At 42.9% G+C, this 22,711-nt stretch overlaps 1 protein-coding gene across 1 annotated transcript in view; it reads left to right on the top strand.

Moving 5' to 3' along the window:
- xpo4 (exportin 4) overlaps positions 1-22,711 on the top strand; it is a 64,243-nt gene that overhangs the window by 11,488 nt on the left and 30,044 nt on the right. The window contains exons 6-7 of the mRNA XM_085248332.1: positions 103-256; positions 20,128-20,240. Of these exons, the coding sequence (XP_085104458.1) occupies positions 103-256; positions 20,128-20,240 (267 nt within the window). The remainder of the gene's footprint in view (positions 1-102; positions 257-20,127; positions 20,241-22,711) is intronic.

Genomic DNA, 22,711 nt, shown 5'->3' with positions numbered 1-22,711 from the left:
TTGTCCCCCACTGTCCCACCTGTCCTCTACGCTCTCCTGACGTATTCACTTTATTGCTCTTTAACTCATGCATCCATCTGTTCTTCCATCCACTTCTTCTAGGAGGACGGCCTCCGCCAGATCTTCATGATGACCATGGAGGTGCTGCAGGAGTTCAGCCGCCGAGAAAACCTCAATGCCCAGATGTCTTCTGTCTTCCAGCGCTACTTGGCTTTGGCCAATCACGTCCTCAGCTGGAACTTCCTGCCTCCCAATTATATCCTTTCTTTCTAAGAGACCAAGAGGTTTGATGCGAGGCTGGAAAGTCCACAATTAAAAAATTAAATTTTTAAGTCTTGACACATGAAGGTCAGGGGGAAAAAAACAGGCCCATCCAGCTACACTATTGAGCTCAATCAAACTACACTCTTTGTTTTGTCTTTGGTAACCTCGTTACATGTTTGATAGGATGGAGTAATAAGGTCTAGGAAGTCATATTTGTTGTGTTGATCATCACTTCAGCTGGTTATGATAATATTTAACATTTTATGTCAGTTTATGAGCTGAAATCTGAAAACATTGTTAGACACAACTTGAGTGCAAGAGGTTTGGCAATAACTGCGAAAGTTAAACAGTATTACGATGTTATATATATATATATATATATATATATATATATATATTATATATATATATATATATATATATATATATATATATATATATATAAAGTGTGTGTGTGCATTTACGTGGTTGTCTGCTTTGTTTTTTGCAGACCTTCCCTCTTTTATTTTATTTACCCAAATATTTTTAGTCGACTTTGTTTGTAAGCATCCTTTTTCTGAAGGTTATGGGTTTCAGGAGGAGACTGAGGGGAATGTCCTCATAAGTGTAGGTTTTTATTTGTGTGTACTTTTATGTGTTTTTTTTAGTGTAAATAGAGCCTCACTATGGCCACCCTAATTGGTATTAGTATGTGACTATGCTGGTATGCATTGGCCAGGAATTCATATCGGTCTATCAGTTTTGCTTTGTTGTTCATCTCTTTTGCACACATCCGTGTAATCTTTGCAGTTGGCTGCATTGTTGAGTCGACATAGCCACTTAGAGTGTGTGTGTGTGTGTGCATGTGTGTGTGTCTTAGTGTGTGCGCAGCCATGCTCATTACAGTCTAAATCCCAACTGCTTGGCATCCTCTCTGCCTGTCTGAGGGGATCTGGAGTGGCGCTTGCTGCCAGCCAGGGCAGTGTATCATTTTCAAAGAGGTGTCTGTATGTCCATCCCCCGTATCATTCCAATACACCACCACCCCCGGCTCAGCTTGTCGAGGCTCCCCTTGGTATGCCCAGCTCGCTCAAAGCAATACGTGTGCGCTCTCAAAGATACACTTTTAAGTCTTCTGTTTGTGCGAGCACAGTCAATTTTTAGACAACAGTTGAATTTGAATTTAGTGTCGGGTGTCTATACGAAGCCTCCAGAGCAGTTGCTGTACGTGTGAGGGACCTATTAGGTTGAGATAATGTGACTGGGAGCTTGCAACTAATAGAAAATAACTGATGATTAAATATAAATTCCATTGTGTAATTAGAAGTCTAGATTGCTTGCAGTGCACATACCAGGCTTCTGCATCTGTTACGTGTAATAGCAGGATAAACTGACAATTGCTGGACCACAGCGTAGCATGACCACATTCAGTACAGGCATGTTAACAATAAGGCTGCTTATGCTAGCACTCATATTGTTAGCTACACTGATCATTTTCTTCCTTAGTTTGGGAAGCTCATAACTTCTTCCACAGCTTATTGCAGGCCCTGATGACTCTTGTCACGGGAGCAGACCATCAGCACGTCAGCGAGCTAAATGTAGATCCAGAAGTGTTGCTGTGTTTACTCTTCTATCAACAAATAGTCTATATTTGTTGTTTGTGCTGGCTGGCTCTCTTCTGTCAACAGGACTAAACCCAAAATACTTAAAGTTTACTATTTACGTTTCATTTGCGACTTGCAGCCCCATGTTTCACAGCTCACTGAGCTCAGCTGGATGTTCCTTCATCAGAAGCTGCGCTTAGGTTTTTGTGCAGTGCACTACAATATATCATCTCACGATGGCACATCAGTGTCATCTTATCGGAACAAGGAGCATTCTATCTATATACCTACATACCATTTTATAGCTTGATACCACCCAAGCCTTCTAACCAGACTCTATTTATAAATGCAAATGTATTATTTTTTTTTAACCAGATTTCCAGATGATATTATAACATTGCATGTAGTAGTATTGAGGAATTTTTCATCTTCGCACACCCTGACTTTAATAGAATTTTAATCTTTTGTTTATTCAGAAGAGGTGAATCTTGAAAATTGTACAGTCAATCCTATGAGCCTGTACATTGCACATGACAAATGTAATCACTTTTATAGTTGATATTTTAATGTGTAATGTTATTTTAAATTGAACTGCAACCATAAGAGCAGGTAGTGCTTCAGTTAGCTTGAATGACTGAGAAGCAAAGATAACTGCATCATTTATATTTAAATCGCTGTATAAGCTGGATGCAGATAGAGCTGTAGTTCTCTGGTTTCTCGATGTTGAGTTGTCATAAATGTTCAGTGGACTGTCTTCGGCCATAAAAATAACATTTAAATTCTTAATTCAAGTGGTATTCTCCTTGATGTCCATGTGAGCGTATGTGACGTCTTCAAGTGTCTGTTGTTGAAAAGGGGAACAGATTGATGAAGACCACTGGGAGGCCCGGATAAGTGCGGCCGCCTGTCTGCAAGTGTCACAACACGCCTGTGCTGCTGCGTGGCGACGAACGTATGCCAGTGTGGTTATCAGGGGGCCTCTCGTTAATTGCATGGCTGACAGCAACTACCTTTCACACGAACACACACACGCACAAGCGCGCACGCATTTCTCTCCTAGTTCAAAAGAGCCTTTTTAAAAAGCCTCCCTCCCTCAGATGAACCGAGCGGCATGCATGTCATCTGTCCTCGCCGCCGTCTGAAGCTCGGCCCTTTGGCTCTGGTGTCATCTGGTGGAGACACGCTCCCCAGGCATTGGTAGGACACTGTCACTCCACACTGAGCTTGACTCTTGCCAGGGCCGCATTCGAGCCTTGAGGCTGTGGCGGCAGTCAGGTGCTGTAAATGGCTGTCTGAGCTAACAGATGGATAAGCCTCCATCCCTGCGTGTTTGTTTTATGTAGATTTTTTTCCTTATGATTTGGTTGTCTCTGCAATCAGTCTAAGTTCGTCTTTTCTCTGTAGCGGTTCATACTTTTATTTTTTTACCCATCTGTTTTTTTCCTCAGTCAAGAGGAATGTGTAGATTTCACGGTGTATCAGCTCCCTGAATGTCAAGTTGTTTCAAGTTAAAGCACGGCTTTCTGTGCCTCTGCCACTGAGACGGTGTCTAAATTGCGATGTCACGTGGCCTGTTTACTAGGGGTGCAACGATACACAAAATTCTCGGTTCGGTTCGATACTTTGGTGTCACGGTTCGATATTTTTTCGATACAAAAAAATGTTCATGCCTTTTTAATTTGTCATTTATTAAAATTATAAATATATATTCTAACTCAAAAGTACAGTTTTTAAATTTAATGTTGCTGAAACAACAAAGTAATAAAAATAATAAATCTATCTGATCGAGAAATCACTCATCTTTGGAAAAGAGTTTATTTCAGAGAAATGGCTCTTTCCAAAATAAAAGCTATACTATACGCTTCTTCTGGGCTATATTCTCAGCAGCATATTAAACATATCAGGTCTCCATAAGGAGAATCATGTGCTAACGGCTGTCTAAATGACTCGGGTAAAGTTTGTAGCATGCGTGCTTGTTGTTTTTGTCTGCTTCCACTTGTCTTTGCACGAGGATGATGTCGGCGTAAATGTGCAGTCATATTCATTGTGTTCCCACTAGTGGCGTTAACGTCATTTCAACGAGATTAACGCTGACAGCACAACGCGGCAAATCTCCGTTAACGAGCTACCGCGGATCGCCCCGTGCGTGGGGCTGGACGGCGTCAACACGTTAACGAGCTAACTGCGCTAACACACTAGTTCCCACCCATGTAATTGAGCATTGCGTGGCACATCCAACATACTGTTTTACTTTAGTCCATGACTCGCTTACCTTCAGAGTCATACGTCACATAAAAACCAAAATAATTCCAAACGCCAGATCTGAATGAGGGTGGGGGAGGTTCAATTTGCCATGTTGCAACCAGAGCTTAACTTCTGTCTCGCTAGCTTGCCCTGCACTCAGTGAATCTGCGTTCGACTACTCCGCCTAGGCTGCACTGTCGAGTGCAGATCCACTGAGCGCTCAACACAGACAGCATCGTCAGAAGGAAAATTGATAAAATAAATTACAAATGTTGTATTGTTCAATACATATGCGTACCGAACCAAAAGCACTGTATCGAACGGTTCAATATCGATACGAGCATCGTTGCACCCCTACTGTTTACACGTTTGTGAAGCTTAATAAAACTGGCATTACCTTCTCTGAGAAATAATTGCCCCCAGCTGCCTGAATAGGAGTTATTCTTGTACTGAAGAGACAGTCGTCTCTGCGTGGCTCGCTATTTTCTCGTCTTTAAGGATCAGTCTGTAGGCATTTTGACCCTCAGGTTAAGGTTAGGATTAGGAGCGTGTAAGCTGATGCTGGATGTTTGCCTTGGCCCTGACCTGTATGGCGAATCTTTAGCAACTACTGTCTAAACACAGGTGGGAGGGAGAATACAGATGCCGCATATGCCGATGGACATTTAGTCAGCCAGTGCATTTTTCAAGGCTGTGAGAGATTTCAAGTATATTCTGTTTCTAATTCTAATCATTTCACTTCTTGCTGTGCTTCATCGATGACATTAATTAATTAAATTAATATACAACCAACTTTCATAGCCTTGTCCACACAGTATTACTTCCTGATCTTGAAAAAGCAAGCTGACGTTGAGCACAGTGGTGTAATTACTGTGTTACTGCTTTAATCCAGTAGAGGGAGAATTAATGACAACTGCTGTGTAAACCGATGGGGGGGCCAAACAGTAGAGGAATATTGGGGTAAAGAAAGGGAGGGGGTGGCATCGCTGAGGAAGTATTCCTGGACTGTTATTTCACATGGCAAGGCTGCAGTTGAGTCTTAAGACAGGATATATCACTTAAACCCTACCACGTGCCTTAGCATAGCGCTGCGGTCTTCACACAGCCACTGGCAGACTCTCATCCAGTCTTCCTGTGCAGCGGGCCCATCCTTAGTCTGGATCAACAATAATGAATAGAGGATATAGGAGAAGCTTGCTAATCCAGGATCCTCCAGCATCAAGGTTGTCTAGGCTTGCAAAACGTTGATTGCTGAGATGGACTGATTGTTGGCCATTTAAAACAGTTACAAAAATACTGTCATGCTGATTTGCAACATGCTTTGTCTGCAAGTAGCTACTGTTGTGAAGGAGCTGGAAATGTGAAGCTGAAATAGATGTTGCAAAGGGGCAAAATCAATTTAGTCACAGAGTTGCAGAAACTTGGCATTGGTTAGCCATTTGAAAACCAATCTTTAGTCTGCAGTCAGCAAACTAAAGTGAATCCTCAATACTGGCATTGATTGTTTTATGTTAAAAATTGGAGTCTGAGAACATGATCTCAGTGCAAGAAGAGAATAAAGGAAGCAAGAAGAAATTAACACAGAACCCCGTTTACCTTCAGCAGTGCTGTAATTCTTCATTGCAGAGTTTCAATAAGGTGCTGTATAGATTCCTCAGAGATTCTGGTCCACAATGACATGATAGCATTTTACACTTGCTGCAGATTTCTTGGCTGCACATCCTTATCTCCTGTTCCACCACAGTTAAAGGTTGCTCTATTACACTGGGATCTGGTGAATTTAGAGGCCGTTTGAGTGCAATCAGCTCCATTGTCATGTTTAGGAAAACAGTTTAAGATGCTTTGAGCTTTGTGACATGGCACATTATTCTATCAGAAGCAGCCATCAGAAGATGTGTACACTATGGTTATAAAGGGAGGGTCATGGTCAGCAACAGTACTCTGGTGTGCTGTGGTTTTTAAGCAATGCTCAGTTGGTGCTAAGGGATCCAAAGTGCTCCAAGAAAAATCCCCCACACAATTACACCACCACAAGCACCTTGACCCATTAATACAAGGCAGGATAGATCCATGCTTTCATGTTGTTTACACCAGATTCTGACCCTACCATTTGAATGTTACAACAGAAATCGAGACTCATCAGAGCAGGCAGCGTTTTTCCAGTCTTCTGTTGTCTGATTTTGGTGAGCCAGTGTGGTCTGTAGCCTTACTTTCCTGTTCTTAGCTGACAGGAGTGGCACCTGCTGTGGTTTTCTGTAGTTCTCAAGTCTTTCTATCGGCTTGAGAACTGCTGCTGACTGAATATTTTTCCCTTTTCATACAATTCTCTGTAAACACTCGGATGGTTGTGTGGGAAAATCCCAGCAGATCAACAATTTCAGAAAAACTCAGACCAACCCGACTGGCACAAACAACCATGCCACATTCAAAGTCACTTAAAATACCTTTCTTCACCGTTCTGCTGCTCACTTTGAACTCCAGTTGGTTGTCTTGACCATGTCTGTGTACTTACGCAATGAATTGCTGCCATGTTATTGACTGGTTTAGCTATTTGCATTTAAAAAAAAAAAAGAAGACAAAACAAAACTCACTGGCATCGTCCTTTTTTGCGTCCCCCTACAAGAGTTCACTATTGTGTTACAACCTGAAACATCTTAAAGATTGTTCATAAAATTCAGGATCCCACCAATTTCATATAAGAAGAGTTTAGTTTTAGCATTAGTTGCCAACAGTGTTATTTAAAAACATTGTTTAGGCTTTCATGGAGGCACAGCAAGAAATGACACACAACAAAATGTAATAACTTTTCTGATACTTTAACTTCTTATCTAGAATGATGAAGTCAGATTTGTCCTTGGCTACTGTTGAAATATTGGTAAATGTAAATAGACCCTCGGTCTGTTAACGCTTGTTTTTTTTATTCTAGAAATCTGTAAAGGAGCTGACAACGTACCATTAGTGTTCATATTATTAAATTTATAGTTTGTTCACTTTGAGTAGCATGTGGTAACAAAATCATCAAACCAGATTTGGCGTTGAAATATTGTGTTGTTTGGACTTGTGGTGCACATAATTCAGCTGCTCAGTACGCCATGAAAGGAATCTGCCCACATTTGCTCCGTTTGAGTCGTGCGGTTGCTTTTTTGCTCAGCAGTGTGCATTGAATTATAGCTCACGAAGCGAAAGAGGATGGTTTTTAACTGCAGCTGTGTTCCCTCACGTTTCGAAGAGGGGAGCGCTGCTTTGATGCACAATACCTGGGCTGAGGTAGTGTGCATCCATGAGTGCTGAACAGCCAGCTGTTTCTGATTTATTAGTGTTTCTTTGTTGGCTGGAGTTAATGAAGGTGTTACAAAGTTGGTTTGAATGTCTGTATGATGGCAGTTTTGGAAGCTACATGTGAGAGCTCTGGGTGTTCAAATCTCTTCATTTGTATTTGATTTAAACTCTTGTGGTCAGTGGTTTACTGTGTGTGTGCGTGCGTCTGTCAGTACATCTTATCTCTGCAGTGGGAAAACTGACGTGTCACTCTGGTTATTCCTGAACCTGCTGGAACAGTTCATATAGTAGCAGGTGATGTCTTTTAAAAACCCACCAAACCACAGCCACATGTCCTAGTCACTCCATGTATATTACTCATCCTGGAGGCACGTACGCTACACACACGCACACAAACGCACACTCAACCACACCATCTTTTTTTTTTTTTTTTTTTTTCCCTCTTGTTTTTAAAAGAGCTGTTGAAATTGTAAATTCACTCGTCAGCTCAGCAAGCTCCTCTGTTTATAAGCAGTGAACGTGAAGTGCGTGAACAGTTAGTGAGAAGTGGGTATTCAAACTGTAACTTTTAAGTCATGTAACTGCTTTAGAAAAGTACATAAATGTTTTAATCGTATTTAAGTGAGGAAATAAAAAATTGTCCGTAGTTTCTTTTACACAAAGGACATATTGGGTGTACCACATCTATAAGTAAACCCAGAGAACATGCACGAGCCATGCCATACTAATAGCCAGTGCTTAACGGTCATAAATTACATTAGTTATTACAAATATATAAAAAATGTAATGTCATTATAATTCAATTCAATTAAATTTTATTTATATAGCGCCAAATCACAACATAAGTCGCCTCAAGGCGCTTCATAGATACAGAGAAAAACCCAACAATCATATGACCCCCTATGAGCAAGCACTTTGGCGACAGTGGGAAGGAAAAACTCCCTTTTAACAGGAAGAAACCTCCGGCAGAACCAGGCTCAGGGAGGGGCGGGGCCATCTGCTGTGATTGGTTGGGGTGAGAGAAGGAAGACAGGATAAAAGACATGCTGTGGAAGAGAGACAGAGGTTAATAACAGATATGATTCAATGCAGAGAGGTCTGTTAATACATAGTGAGTGAGAAAGGTGACTGGAAAGGAAAAACTCAATGCATCATGGGAATCCCCCGGCAGCCTAAGTCTATTGCAGCATAACTAAGGGAGGATTCAGGGTCACCTGGTCCAGCCCTAACTATATGCTTTAGCAAAAAGGAAAGTTTGAAGCCTAATCTTAAAAGTAGGATAGTGTCTGTCTCCTGAATCCAAACTGGAAGCTGGTTCCACAGAAGAGGGGCCTGAAAACTGAAGGCTCTGCCTCCCATTCTACTTTTAAATACTCTAGGAACAACAAGTAGGCCTGCAGAGCGAGAGCGAAGTGCTCTAATAGGGTGATATGGTACTACAAGGTCATTAAGATAAGATGGGGCCTGATTATTTAAGACCTTGTATGTGAGGAGCAGGATTTTGAATTCAATTCTGGATTTAACAGGAAGCCAATGAAGGGATTATATTATATTCACCTACAAATACTTAAAGGTAGGTAAAGTGCAATAAGGGGTTAACAAGTAATGTTTTTACAGGAAACAAAGAAAGAATTATGCTGTAATTTAGGTAACGTGTTAGTAATTTTAGGTAACGCGAGTCATTTTAGTGCTACTTAATTTCAGGTGTTTTACAGGAAGGGTGACAAATTATTCTGCAAGTAATTTTAAGTACTGCGCAATTTCTTGGTAATTTTGTGGTTAAACAAGCAATATTTCCCCGTCTTACATTGCAAGTAGTCGAGTAGTGGAGTCTTTTAACTTTACCTAACTTCCAGGTATTTTACAAGAGAGGAGAGACTCCGTTTGAACAATGATTGTAAAAGGAAAAAAAATTAAGTCAGACTCAGTGATTGTAAGGTCGTGATTGCCTATAATAGTGATGGCATGTATTTTTTTTCTTGTAAGTTAAAGGAAAACAGTCCTTATCGCATTAATATTGGTAAAATAAAAGAAGAGTTGAATAAAAGAACATGGTGCACAGCAACATGGCGACTGTTAAATAAAGATATTGGCGACTGTCAAGCCTTTGAGTCGCCGAGCAGCTGAATAGGGGAATAATGTTGACGCGCCCGCTGTTTAAAACGTTAGTCAAAGTTCCAAGTTAAAACTCCTTTATTTGTTGTCAAATCCTTAAAATCCGTAGAAAAACAGTGATCAAAAAACATTCCAAGCTTGAGCGATCAGCAAAAGTCGACTTCCCCCATCACCCACTCATTCACAAAATTTCCCTCGGGCCGTGAACAGGTGATATAACAATCACTATTACTGACACCACGTGACCCAAAGCTACGCCTATCCATAACATTCCGGCCCCTAATTATTACATTTTTACAGTAATAATTACACATCCAACACCACACTCACAACACACACTTCATCATATCACAGACACCCAGTGAGACAACATAACATACTCAAAAGTCCACCAAAGTTATTTTCTCATGTCTTCTCTTCTTTTCTTCTGTCTGCACATGGTCAGTCAGTCATAGGCCAGAGGTTACCAGCACTTAGCCTAAATATAGTCAGTCTTATGTACATCTCATAACATTAAAGTCAATTCAAAGTTAGTTATGTCACACTGTGTCAAAATGTCATAATCATGGGTCAGAAGTCTCCTGAAGAAGGCATATCTTTGTGATGGGTCTGCACACATGGCTGGTTGGGGTCTTAATCCAGACCTGACGCACAAGCCCCTTTTCATCTGGTGCAGCTCCGGTGACTCTCCCAATGATCCAGGAACCGCGAGGTGCAGAATCATCCACTATAAGGACCACATCTCCAGGAACGAAGTTGCGTTTAATCCTTCCCCATTTCTGGCGCTGCTGAAGTTGTGGCAAGTACTCTTTAGTCCATCTTTTCCAAAACAGATCAGACATATACTGAACTTGCCTCCATCGTTTACGTGCGTAGAGATCGTCCCTCCGGAACAGGCTAGGTGGTAAAGACGGGTTTGACTTGAGAAGAAGGAGATGGTTTGGTGTTAAGGCTTCCAAATCATTTGGGTCGGTGGATTCCAGCGTAATGGGTCTACTGTTGAGGATTGACTCCACTTCACAAAGAGCAGTTTGGAGCCCTTCCTCGTCCAAATGCTGTGTTTGGAGAGTGGAATTAAGGACCTTTCTGACAGAACGAATCAACCGCTCCCATGCTCCGCCATGATGCGATCCAGTTGGAGGATTAAAGATCCATTTCACTCCCTTCAGAGACACAGCATCAGAAATCTTTTCCTGATTCCACTGTTCCATAGCTCGTCTCAGCTCGCGCTCTGCGCCCACAAAGTTAGTCCCGTTGTCTGAGCGCAGTTCTTGTACCTGACCTCGTCTTGCAATGAAACGTCGTAAGGCGTTAATGAAAGAGTCAGTGTCAAGGGATGAGGCAACCTCAATATGTACTGCTCTAATTGCCAAACAAGTAAAAATAACACCATACCGCTTCACAAGACTTCTCCCGCGCTTCACTTCAAATGGACCAAAATAGTCCACTCCAACAAAGCTAAATGGGGGTTTCTCAGGGGTCACTCTGCTTTCAGGTAACTCAGCCATCTGCTGCTGGCCTGCAGCTCCATGAAATCTTCTGCAGGTCACACACCTCGACATGATGCTTCGAATCAAAGTACCAGCACCGGGAATCCAGTATTTTTGATGCAGCTTTGAGAGTATGTGGTTCCTTCCACCATGACCCACCTCTTTATGAATATGCTGTAAAATGAGATTAGAAATGTGAAGCTCTTTAGCAATTATGACAGGACGCTTGGAATCTTCTGACATGACAGCTCTACTGAGACGTCCGCCAACCCGCAGCACATCATCCTCCAAAACAGGATTCAACTTATATATGTGGCTGCTTCGTTTCACAGACTCTCCACTTTGGAGACGAGAAATTTCTTCGGCATATCTTTTCCTCTGACAGAACTTAATTATTTGCATCTCAGCATCCTCAATCTCTCCCAACGAAAGAAAGCCATGCCGGAAATCAACCTTATGTTGGGCATCTTCAGACTGAATTGCATCAGATGCAGACTGGAAATGTTTCTTCTTGCGATGCAAAAGCAATGTCTTGAACCTCAAAATCCAACCCATCACCCTGATGAGACGAGTCCAGGATGAGGCACGATGGATTAAAAGGGTCAGAGGATGATCATCATCGTGTGCTTGTAAGACCTCGATGGCAGCAGACACCTTAACTTCAGGATCTTCATGTGGAAGTTCTTGCAAGTTTCCTGGGTTCACAGGCCAATTGTTCTCTGGCTGTGTAAGAAATGCAGGACCAGACATCCATTCAGTGTCACGTAAAAAGGTCTCTGCCTTCATACCTCTGGAGGCAAGGTCCGCAGGGTTATGTGTGGTGTTCACATACCTCCATTGGGAGGCACTAGAAGCCTTGAGGATTTCTGACACTCTGTTCGCCACAAAAACACGGAACCTGGAAGTCTCATTGTTTATATATTTCAACACTGCGGTGCTGTCCGTCCAAAAGACAGAGTTTAGGAGAGGTAGTCTCAGCTCCCTCCTCCACATTCTATCCATGCGAACCGCTACCACTGCTGCCGTCAATTCCATGCGAGGGATTGTGACTGGTTTTAAAGGTGCCACTCTGGATTTTCCCATTATAAAGGAACTGTGCGTCTGTGAGCGACTGTTGTGCAGCAACAGGTAGGTAACAGCCCCATAGCCCTTCTCACTCGCATCTGCAAAATGATGCAACTGAGCTGTGGTCGTCTGTCCAAAGTCAGAAGGCTTTAAACATCGTCTGATGCTGATGTTGTTCAACAGATGCAATTCTTCTACCCAGCTTTTCCACTCTTGAGCAACTGCTGATGGTATAGCATCATCCCATCCTATCCCCCTCTGGCACAGATCTTGAAGGATTCTCTTGGCTGTGAAGATAACAGGAGCAAGGAACCCCAGAGGGTCATAGAAGGAGCTTACTGTGGATAGGATTGCTCTCCGAGTCAATGGTCTGTTTGGGATAGATATGCAGAACTTAAATGCATCTGACTGCAGGCACCACTTCACTCCCAATGCCCGCTCAACAGGTAAAAGGTCACAATCCAGGTCTAGCTCCTTAACTTCATTTGCTCTTTCCTCCTCAGGTATAACTGCCAAAACACTGCGGCTATTGCTGATCCACTTTGTTAAGTGGAAACCACCTTTGGCGCAAATGTCTCTGAGGTCTGAGTAAAGATTGATGGCTTCTTCTTCAGAGCATATTGAAGCAAGGCAGTCATCGACGTAAAAACTATACAGAATGGTGTCGATCACCTGCTGGCTGAAGTATGCTTTGTTATCCTCTGCGCATTTCCGCAGGGCGTAGTTAGCACAGCTCGGAGAGGACGTTGCCCCAAACAAATGAACACCCATCCTGTACTCCTGCATGCGCTGATTGATGTCACCACCGGGCCACCAAAGAAACCTCAAAAGGTCAGCATCTTCCTCTGGCACATGCACCTGATGAAACATAGCCTCGATGTCAGACATCAAAACAATGGGCTCTTTTCTGAACCTCGTCAGTACGCCAACCAAACTGTTTGTTAAGTCAGGACCACTCAGGAGCTGCGCATTAAGAGAGACGCCCTGGAATGATGCTGCACAGTCAAAGACGACGCGCATCTTCCTCTTGGTAGGATGGTAAACCCCATGATGAGGGATATACCAAAGCTTCCCATCACTGCGCTCTAATTCTGTGATTGGGACTCTCTTTGCATATCCTCTAGATATAAGATCTGTCATGAAGGCAGTATAGTCTTTATGAAAGTCTTTATCTCTGATGAACCTTTTCTTCAAACCTAAGGCTCGTTGCTCAACAATTGCACGGTTGTCAGGCATTCTTATGTCTCGGTCTTTCAGTGGCAGGGCAATGCTGTAGTGCCCATCCCCCAAAGTCACCGTCTTGCTGGCCAATTCCAGGAACTTCAAGTCTTCCTTTGACAGCCCCATCTGTTCATCATCGCTGCTCTCGGGAAAGTCCATCTTGAACTGCTGTTTCCATAGCTTGTCCAGTGTGACAGCAGAAACTCTGTTGACAGTGACTGTTGCCAAACATCCTGGCCTTCCACAGCATTCTCGATTAAGTGGCCCATTCACAGTCCAGCCGAGCACAGTCCTAATGGCAAAAGGACCATCGCCAACACTCCGGATGACCTCCAAAGGTTCTAGAGCTCTGGGCATATTCATGCCAATCAAAAGCTCAACATTGGCCTTAATTTCTGGCAAATGAACATGCTTCAAATGTGGCCAGTCATCCAGGTCCTGTTGATTTGGGATGTTACCAATATCTACAGGCATTTTATGCTGAGTGAAGAGGTTAGGCATATCACAGTACATGTCACTGTCCAATCCAGCAACTTCAAGTTCAGGTACAATGAAACTGTCCACCACTTTCTCCTGTCCCATGGTGTGCAGGAGAATCTTTGTCCTCCTCCCAGCAATATTCAGCTTGTCCATAAGACCCACTGTACAAAAGGATGCTGAACTCCCTTGGTCCAGAAAGGCATACGTTTCCACTATTCTTTGACCTCTCTTTGATTTTACTTTAACTGGCACAATGGCAAGCTTACAGTCCTGTTCACCGGCCCCAGTAAGACCACTAGTCTGGATCGTAACAGGAATGTTATCTGCCTCATTATTAGGTTTGACTTCATTCTTCTCTTTGTGGTGAATATGGAGTATACTTGCATGTCGGAGGCCACAGATTTTACATGAAAGGCGTTTTCTGCATTCTTTGCTTATGTGCCCAGTACACAAACAGCCAAAACAAATGCGGTTCTTTTTAAGAAATCTTCTCATCATGAGGTTTCTTATCAAGCAGAGCGCATGACTCCAGTGTGTGTCCGCCTTTGCAGAAAAAACAAGCCTTCACAGTGCTGTGACGATCTTGAGCCTCTATCTGATTCTGTCTCTCGACGTCAGAGACTGTTGTGGCGAAGCTACTTCCTTTAGCTTTTAGATGTGGAGAACATTTCCCTCCATTGCTGCCCTTGGCTGCTAGATGTGTTGCTGGAACGTCACATAGATTTCCAAAGATGGGATCTGTTGCGATTTTAACTTGACGCTCAAGGAAGGAAAGAATGTCAATGAATGCGGCTCTGCGATGTTGCCTCTCCTGAATGTCACATGCTACTGTTCGCCATTTGTCTTTTAACTTATATGGCAGTCTTCTAATCACAGCAAGCATATTGGCAGGTGTATTTAATTCAGAGAGATCATCAATCTCTTCCATTGCATTGCAGCATCCACGTAAGAACAAACAATATGCCTGAAGAGCTTTTCCATCTTCCGATCTAATCAGTGGCCATGAGTGAACTTTGTTCAAATAGGCAGATGCAATCACATGTCCATTCCCAAAGTGCTCATACAGCAGAGTCTTTGCCTTTACATATCCAGCACTTCCAGACATATGTTGGCAGCTTTTAACAAGTTCATTGGGCTGCCCCTTGGTGTACTGTGCAAGATAATGCAGGCAGTCACCAGCATCGCCAGTCTTTGCTTCTATGACCTGTTCAAACGAGCGCATAAAGGCCTGAAAATGTAAAGGGTCACCATCAAAGGTTTGAATCTCCCTTTTGGGCAGTGAAGAAAGACTTTGCTGATGGACCAACATACAAGTTAATTCATTTTGTTTTTCCATAATGGACAACAGATTTTCATTGGCTACTGGAAGAGCAGCTTGTGGCTTAGGCAAAGGTGGAATTGATCCAAAGGCGTCAGAAGGCCCCATAAGAGCTGGTGCAGGCCTTTCCCTTTTCATATTCTGTTGCACTGTTTTTACTTGAAGCTCTGCATTCCCAGTGATTGCATTTCCTTCTGTAAGCATCTGAGGAACAAAAGTCTCTGCATCAGCATTAAGAATTTCAAGGCTGTTTCCCTTTGTTTTAAAATATGATTCCATTCCATTAGATTTCCGTGAAGCGACGCTCCGCTTAGTGGATCCAGTTCTCAGCACGTTCACCTTTGCAACAGTTGCAGCTATATCTGCTTCAAGCTGAAGTTGTTCTTTCTTTCTCCTCAATTGTTCCTCTTGTTCTTCAAGAGAGTGTTTTTCTTTCAGCATATGTTGACGTGCAAGCAAGGCGGCCATTTCAGCTTCTGCCCTGAGACGTGCAGATGAAGTAGATGATACTCTTGAGCTTGACCTACTGCCTTGATTTGACACACTGTCGGATGGCAACACGTCATCATTAACATCATTCTGAGGATTAAGAGATAATTGAGGTTCTTTTCCAGTGTGCTCTCGAACCTCCATTTCTCCTCTCAGGGAAGTTTCCTGTGACTGCGCTTTGTCAGATGATGGCCTCCCCGAATGTTTATCAGTTTCAGAAAGCCATATCTTAACATCCTCCATAAACCCTTTATTGTATTTAGAGATGCTTGAGAACCATGTATTTTGTTTAGCTTTCTCATCAAATGAGATTAGAGAAAGTAAAGATTCATGCAATGCACTGGCATCCTTAAACAGGTGTGTTAACTCATCAAACTGTTTTTTGACTTGTGAATGATTTTTATCATCTTTCATTAGCTCTTTAAGAGACATAATAACACTTTTCATTTTGTTTACATGCCTTTTCCGATCTGTTTGGATGGTTTCAATTTTGTTTGCAAGAGCTTTCTCAGTGAGGGAAGTTATTCTTTTATCCTTTTCAGTTTTTCCAACAACAGATGCAGCCTGTGATCCACTCATTTTAAGCATTCAACATAAGCAGCATGCCAAAATCCAAAACAAAGGCAACAGCAATTCCTTCAAACTCAGTTGAACGCCTGCAGAGCCACAACTCACACACACCAAATCCAACAGCAAACGTAGCGGTGGGCGTGTCACAAAAACATCTTCGTATGGTCAGAATCCAAACTGCGTTCAAACAAACAATACGCAGCACAAAAACACAGTTTACATACCACCGTCGTCTTCTCCTTATCTGTCGGTCTAGCCGCTTTTACGGGTGTAGTGGCGGCGGTGTGTGGGCTCGCATCGGCGTTTATTCAGCGCTGATTGCGGGACGGTCCATTGCCGTCGCACTTTTGCTGACAAATATTGGCGACTGTCAAGCCTTTGAGTCGCCGAGCAGCTGAATAGGGGAATAATGTTGACGCGCCCGCTGTTTAAAACGTTAGTCAAAGTTCCAAGTTAAAACTCCTTTATTTGTTGTCAAATCCTTAAAATCCGTAGAAAAACAGTGATCAAAAAACATTCCAAGCTTGAGCGATCAGCAAAAGTCGACTTCCCCCATCACCCACTCATTCACAAAATTTCCCTCGGGCCGTGAACAGGTGATATAACAATCACTATTACTGACACCACGTGACCCAAAGCTACGCCTATCCATAACAAAAGATGTAGGAGGAGAAAATGTTTCCACTCCATAATATGGTCTTGTAAGAACCTGACTTATTTTAGCAGGCCTGCCCTTAAATATTTACTTTCAAATAAAATAATTAAAATTCCATTTCGTTACAAGGACATTGCACAGGTATAAAAAGTGTTAATAAGCATGCTGCACTTGGCTATATTATGTTATCTTTTTCCTAGAAAGTTGCTTCCAAGTTATTTTCAGTCATCTGCTTGGAAGTTGTAAAGATAACATGTATTCCTGAGCACTAGTGTTTATAATCTGCTCTTAATCCAATACAGTGGAGGGTTCAAACCAGTTACATTTCTTCCAGTTTTCCTGTAATTCTGCCTGTCAGACTGCATCACTGCTCTGTCCATCTGCATGAAATGTCTGAAGTAGCTGTGTAGTTATCATTCCTGAGGTTTTGCGAGTTTAGTCTCAGTCATTTGATCTTTAGGAGTGTTTGTACGGCCTTTATCACAGAGGTGGTCCCTCCCTGTGGAGACTGCGTCTAGTTGCGTGTCGCAAGTTAGCCGCACTTGCATTAGGACCACGCGTTAACCTGCTTCTCTCTTTTGTCTCTGGCCTCATAAATATATATTTTTTTCTCCTGGGCTTTTTCACTGATGATTGACAAACAGGAATTTGATTTAGAACATGACAGGAACGTTAAGAGGCAACAACCTTGGTTAGTTTTATAAAGCCAACATGACAACTGACATTTAAGCTAGACAAAAAAAAGAGTGTTTAAAATCAAGTTAAGAGGGGCTTTCAGAGGAACTAATCGTGAAAGGAAAGTGTTTAATCAGAATGAAATGGTTAACTCCAGTTGTTTGTTAGTCATTGAGGAACACTCACTACTTATCTGACCTCTTTCTCATTCCCCCTAAGGTTCAGTTAGAGGTCCTGTGCCTCGCCACGACTATTTTTAAAGTAGCCTGAAAGCCAATCATTGGATGGACGGACACACACACAATCCCACAGGCCCTTAAACAGGTGCCAACTTCTGTGCCGAGAAGTGTGGTGTGGTGTGTTGTGGTGGGGTGTGTGCACGGGGAGTGACTGTCGACTGGTGTGGCAGGAATGCGTGACCTTGCCAGCCTCTGTCGCCGTTTGGCTTTGATCAAACATTCCTATGGAAGTTTCCTTGTGCTGTCACTGAGCCGCAGGGTAGTGATATGGATCGGTGTGCTTTTTTTTTTCTTTTCTTTTTTAATCTTGTTTTGTTTTGTTTGTTTGTTTTTAAGTTATTTTTTCGTTGGGTTTTTTTTTTCTCTCCACCCTGTGTGTCCCTGAGTTTCATGTGAGGGGAGGGTGCAGCTTTGGGTGTGCAGTTAGCGCGTCCTGCCTGTGCCTGCGCAGGTTCTCCTGTATAACCCAACAGTCCAAATACTTGCATGTTGGGTTAACTGATGATTCAAAGTTGGCTGTGCACTTGAATGTAAGTGTGATTGCTTGTCTGACTCTCTGTGTTAGGTCTAGTGACCTGTGCAGGGTGTGTCCACCCCCCTACCCCGTAAAAGCTGACATAGGCTCCTGCCCTCAATGACCCTGAATTTGATAAGCAGTTAGGAAAATGGATGGATAGGCCAGTTTAGCCTTTGGGTTTAACTTGGGATTTAGCAGTTGGTAGCAACTATGGAAATAAATTTTTCACACATGAAAGCCGATGGTTCTCCTCAGTTGTAGCTGATTCTGGTCGGGCCTTAAACCGTTCCTCTGGCAAACAAAATATTTGATGTCATCCTTTGGTTTGGGATAGTGTCTTTTGTTTTCTGTCAGAAAAATCCATCTGTCCATGCGCTTTAAGCAGGTTATGAGAGAATGTGTTAGAAAAATATTCAGTAAATTAATTCATAATGAAAAGCGTCAACTGAAGCTGTGAAGCTGTTGATATATACAGATAATCTCAGGTTTATTGAGTCTCCTGTGGGAGTTTGTTTTGACGAGGCCGGCGTTGGAGGGAGGATTGCAGAGAGGCCATGAAGAGAGAGGTTTGATGGATTGTTCTCTAGTGAGGTAAGAGATTGTTTGCACTTCCAAAAGCCAGGAGGACAGAAAACAGAAGGAACCTACTTGTTGTTTGATTTGTGGTGAAAATGTATTTTACAGTAGGAGACAAATTTATTATTTTTGGGGGGATAAGGAACAAAGAAGTGGTTCTTGATGGTGGTTAATAAAGCAAGACAAATTGTCTGATGAGTGCAAAGTGTTGTGGGTTTTTGTGAGGTGCTTGGTTAAGGAGAGAGAAAAGCCCCGGTTGGCCTAGGGAAGGGAAGTAGTAAAAAGGATTGTTCTTGATGAGCTAAGGAGAAAATAAAAAGCTTGTTGTGGATGTGTCTTTAGAGTTTTAGAATAAGGACAGGGAGAGTGTGTGTGTGTTGTGGGTTTGTGAAAAGCTTGTGGGTGCAGAGAAAGTCTTAAATAAGGAGACTGTGTGTTGTGAGAGCGTGGAAAACAGATTTGTTTGGGAGAAAGGAGACGAGGGACATTAAGATGAAAATGTTTTATAGCCTTCAGAACAGAGAGTGATTGTGGGTTTAAGATGATGGTTTCAAATGAGAAGGTCGGGTTGTGCGGACAAGGAGAGAGAAAGTGTCATGTGAGGACCAAGGAGTACAATTTAAAAATGTTCATGAGGGAAAAGAGTGTTGATTGACATGAGAGGACAGAGTGTGATAGAAGTATGAGGGGGGGCCTTGGTTTCAGGACTGGGAAGCAGTCCGAAGGAGGGACAAAGTGATTGGCTGAGGAGGGAGGGGGAGTGTTTCAGGGCAGTAAGGAGTCTCGAGGACGTCTTGCAGAGGAGTGGACAAAGAGGCCAAGTGTGGATTGGCTGCGGCGAGAGTGTGTCTGGAGCTTTTCAGATCTTGAGGAAGCAGAAGAGAGAAAACAGCGAAAGAAGGGAGGGCTGGTAGGAAGAGGGGTGAATAAGAGGACAAGAAGGGAAGAAGGTGTCAGGCAAAGTCAGAGGGTAAAGACCGGGGAAAGTCTGAGAAAGCAGATGGAGGGAGAGGGACAGTGGGCAAAAGTGTGAGAAAGAAGTTGAGATTTACTGTGTGGGTAAAAGCTGTGGCAAATGAAGAGCTGACAAAGGAGAAAGAAGGAAGAGCGAAGAAAACAAAGCCACCAAGGAGGGCAGGGTGAGAAAATTAGAAAAAACAAAAACTCGTGGAATAAAGATTGACAGGGTCAATGAGAGGAAGAGCTGGTTAACAATTGACAAGTTTCTGCTGCCAGTCAAACGAAACCAGAATATCAACTGAGAGTGTGCTCTTTGTGTGGTACTCCTCCCTCTCCTCCTCCTCCTCCTCTTCATGCTGTTACTGGCCTTAACTGGCGGCGATTCACTGGGGCGCCACTACATCGCCATGTTCGAGGCCACGCAGAACGTCACGCTTAAGCCCACAGAGACCTGGAGGGAAGCGCTATTGGACACACGTGTCATGGACCTCTTCTTCACTGTGAGTATCCCGTCCATGCTGGATCTCTGTTTTTCTTCTCAGAGCTCTACCAGCTTCTCAAAGTTGTATTTTATTTTAATTTATTTTGAAGTGTTTGATGCTGGATTTGAACCTTAAACCCTGATGTGAAGTATCATGAGTTCCTCTGCACACTTTCGCATGCATGAAGTTGTTACAGTAGCTTCTGATGAAACTTGTATAGCAATGGTTGCCTCCACCAGAATCACCACTACACCAGAAGACTTCTTTTCCCCAAAGTTTTCATCCAAAACAAAGTCATTTTGTCTCTTTATTGTGTTGTTCTTGTCTCCTCCTTTCCTCTCCTGACAGGCGGTTTATTTATTATAAGCAAAGAGAGAGAACTCGTCTTTTCATGTGGGGCAGAAGGATTTCATTTGACCGCCTCGTTTGGCACATCTTAAGTTTGCACTAGCTTTGTGGGTTTATTGAATGCACCATTAAGTAGATTTATGAGTGCTTTGCCGTGGGGTCGTGTTATTGTGTTACTGTCCAGAGGACCGCCCGGTGAAGTAAATGTGTATTTTTGTTCCGTGTGTTTTAAGAGACGGCCCACGCTGGCTGAGCACACAGTGCGGATGAGAGGATTGGAACAAACTGGTCAGCTCTTCTTCCTTCCAGCATCCATCTATGCTCACTGGCAGCCAGTTACCAGATACTGCTTCACTGTACAGCCTTTCAGTTGCCTGCTGCCATATGTGGCTCCTTCCTTTTATCTTCCACCTGTCTTCTACATCTCTACTAAACGCTACTGAAGCTGTGGGCTCTTTTGCAGACATACTGCCGAGAGCTGACAGGCTTCGATTGTTTAGTTTTTACAATTGTGGTCACACATCAAGCCTCGAGGTGGCTAACTGGGAAACCCTGGATGGGTGACTGTTGATTTCTGCTTAGGTTACAGACGGTAGAATTAACATCTGCATCAGTGATCTGGACTCCGGCTGATCCCTCTCTCTATATTTTAGGGCATATAATACAGATCAGTGTTGTTGTGGTGCCACAGCTTATCTTGGGTGTTATTCTTTACAGTGTGCGGCTACTTCCAACATTTTACAGCATCGTGTCTCTCACTGGTTTCAAAAGCTTAACTATATCAGGAGAATTCCCCATATTCTAGATTTGAATCCAGTTTACGAGTTTTGAGGAAGAAACTGAAAAATCTGCAGAAATTATTTGATTCAATCCAGTGAACATGAAAAAATCTTAAGGGAACGTGACCACCAAAGGGACCCTCCCTCCTAATAATGGTATGCTTTTTTCTTTTTTTTTGTATTCATGTCAAGTCATCTGCACTTTATGCTTCCATCAGTTGAAAATTTGGGGCTTTTTTAAAAAAAAAAAAAATCAGGATTTAACATTTGTCCACAATGCCAGAACTACTACCATATAGTTGAGTTTGAGTTGTTGTTGTTGTTGTTCAATGATTCACGTTAAGATGTGAAAAATGAAATGTCATAATTTATTTATTTGTGAATTATTCTGAATGTGATATTTCATTGGTTATATGTCTGCATATCCTGTTGGCCAGAGGTCTGAGTTATTCTTTCTCAGCTGCGACTACAATCCTGTCATTTTCCTCTGCTGTGTCTGGAGAGCTTTGTTGCTGTTGAACTGGTGAAACACTCATGTTTTGTTCATAAGCCCTCATTTGCATTGCCTGATAATTACCACTCTTTGACAGTCTCAGTCTTTTTTTTTCTTCTTCTTTTCTCTCTACACAGCAGAAAGTTTTCCCTCTGATTGTCACAACTTTGATCACAAAGAAATCACCATTAACTGTAATTGGCGCTAAGCAGTGGATGTAATCACAGTTTGTTGTACAAATTACAGCAGCCTAATCAAGGACTTGATTGGCTGATCGCGGCCGTTTGGCTCGAATAAAAATATTTGTCGTTTTTCCGTAGCTTCTCTTTGCTGCTGGAATCTGCGGGAGGCTTTTTGCGGCGGTTTCAGTTGTCAGACCTCCCGTTTCATCTCTCGCTGCGGTATTTCTAGTGTAAGGCTGCTGTGGAGATGTCAGCTGCCGGTGTGTGCGTGTCTGTGTGCGTATGTTGCACCATCATCCTTCTTGTGTTGTCTCCATTTTCATGTGTGTTGCTAACACACGTCCGTCTCTACGGGATTATGTCAGTTTGACAGTTTGAGCTTGTGCACTAGATGTTTGTGCATACCCTCTGTTTGGATCTGAGGTGTGTTTGGGTGTGTTTATTCACTTTAATGGGATACTCTGCTGTCTCAGCTGCCGTGTGTCCCTGAGTGGCAACAGGCTAAAGAGTGTGTCTGTGTGTGTCGAGGGGGGGTCTTATAGACACGCGCCATCAGGGTCACAGTCCAGTGGCAGGATTAGAACCCAGCCCAGGATTAGGGGCCCCTGTTAACAACCACAGTAACCCAACCATAACACACACACACACACACACACACACACACACACACACACACACACACACACA

The sequence above is a fragment of the Mchenga conophoros genome, linkage group LG16 (assembly GCF_057382185.1).
Source record: "Mchenga conophoros isolate Kocher_MC1m ecotype Shallow Benthic linkage group LG16, M_conophoros_male_GT1.1, whole genome shotgun sequence".
NCBI classification, from domain to species: domain Eukaryota; kingdom Metazoa; phylum Chordata; class Actinopteri; order Cichliformes; family Cichlidae; genus Mchenga; species Mchenga conophoros.
The sequence above is the reverse complement of the archived record's forward strand: the minus strand, read 5'-3'. Positions and strand labels throughout refer to the sequence as shown.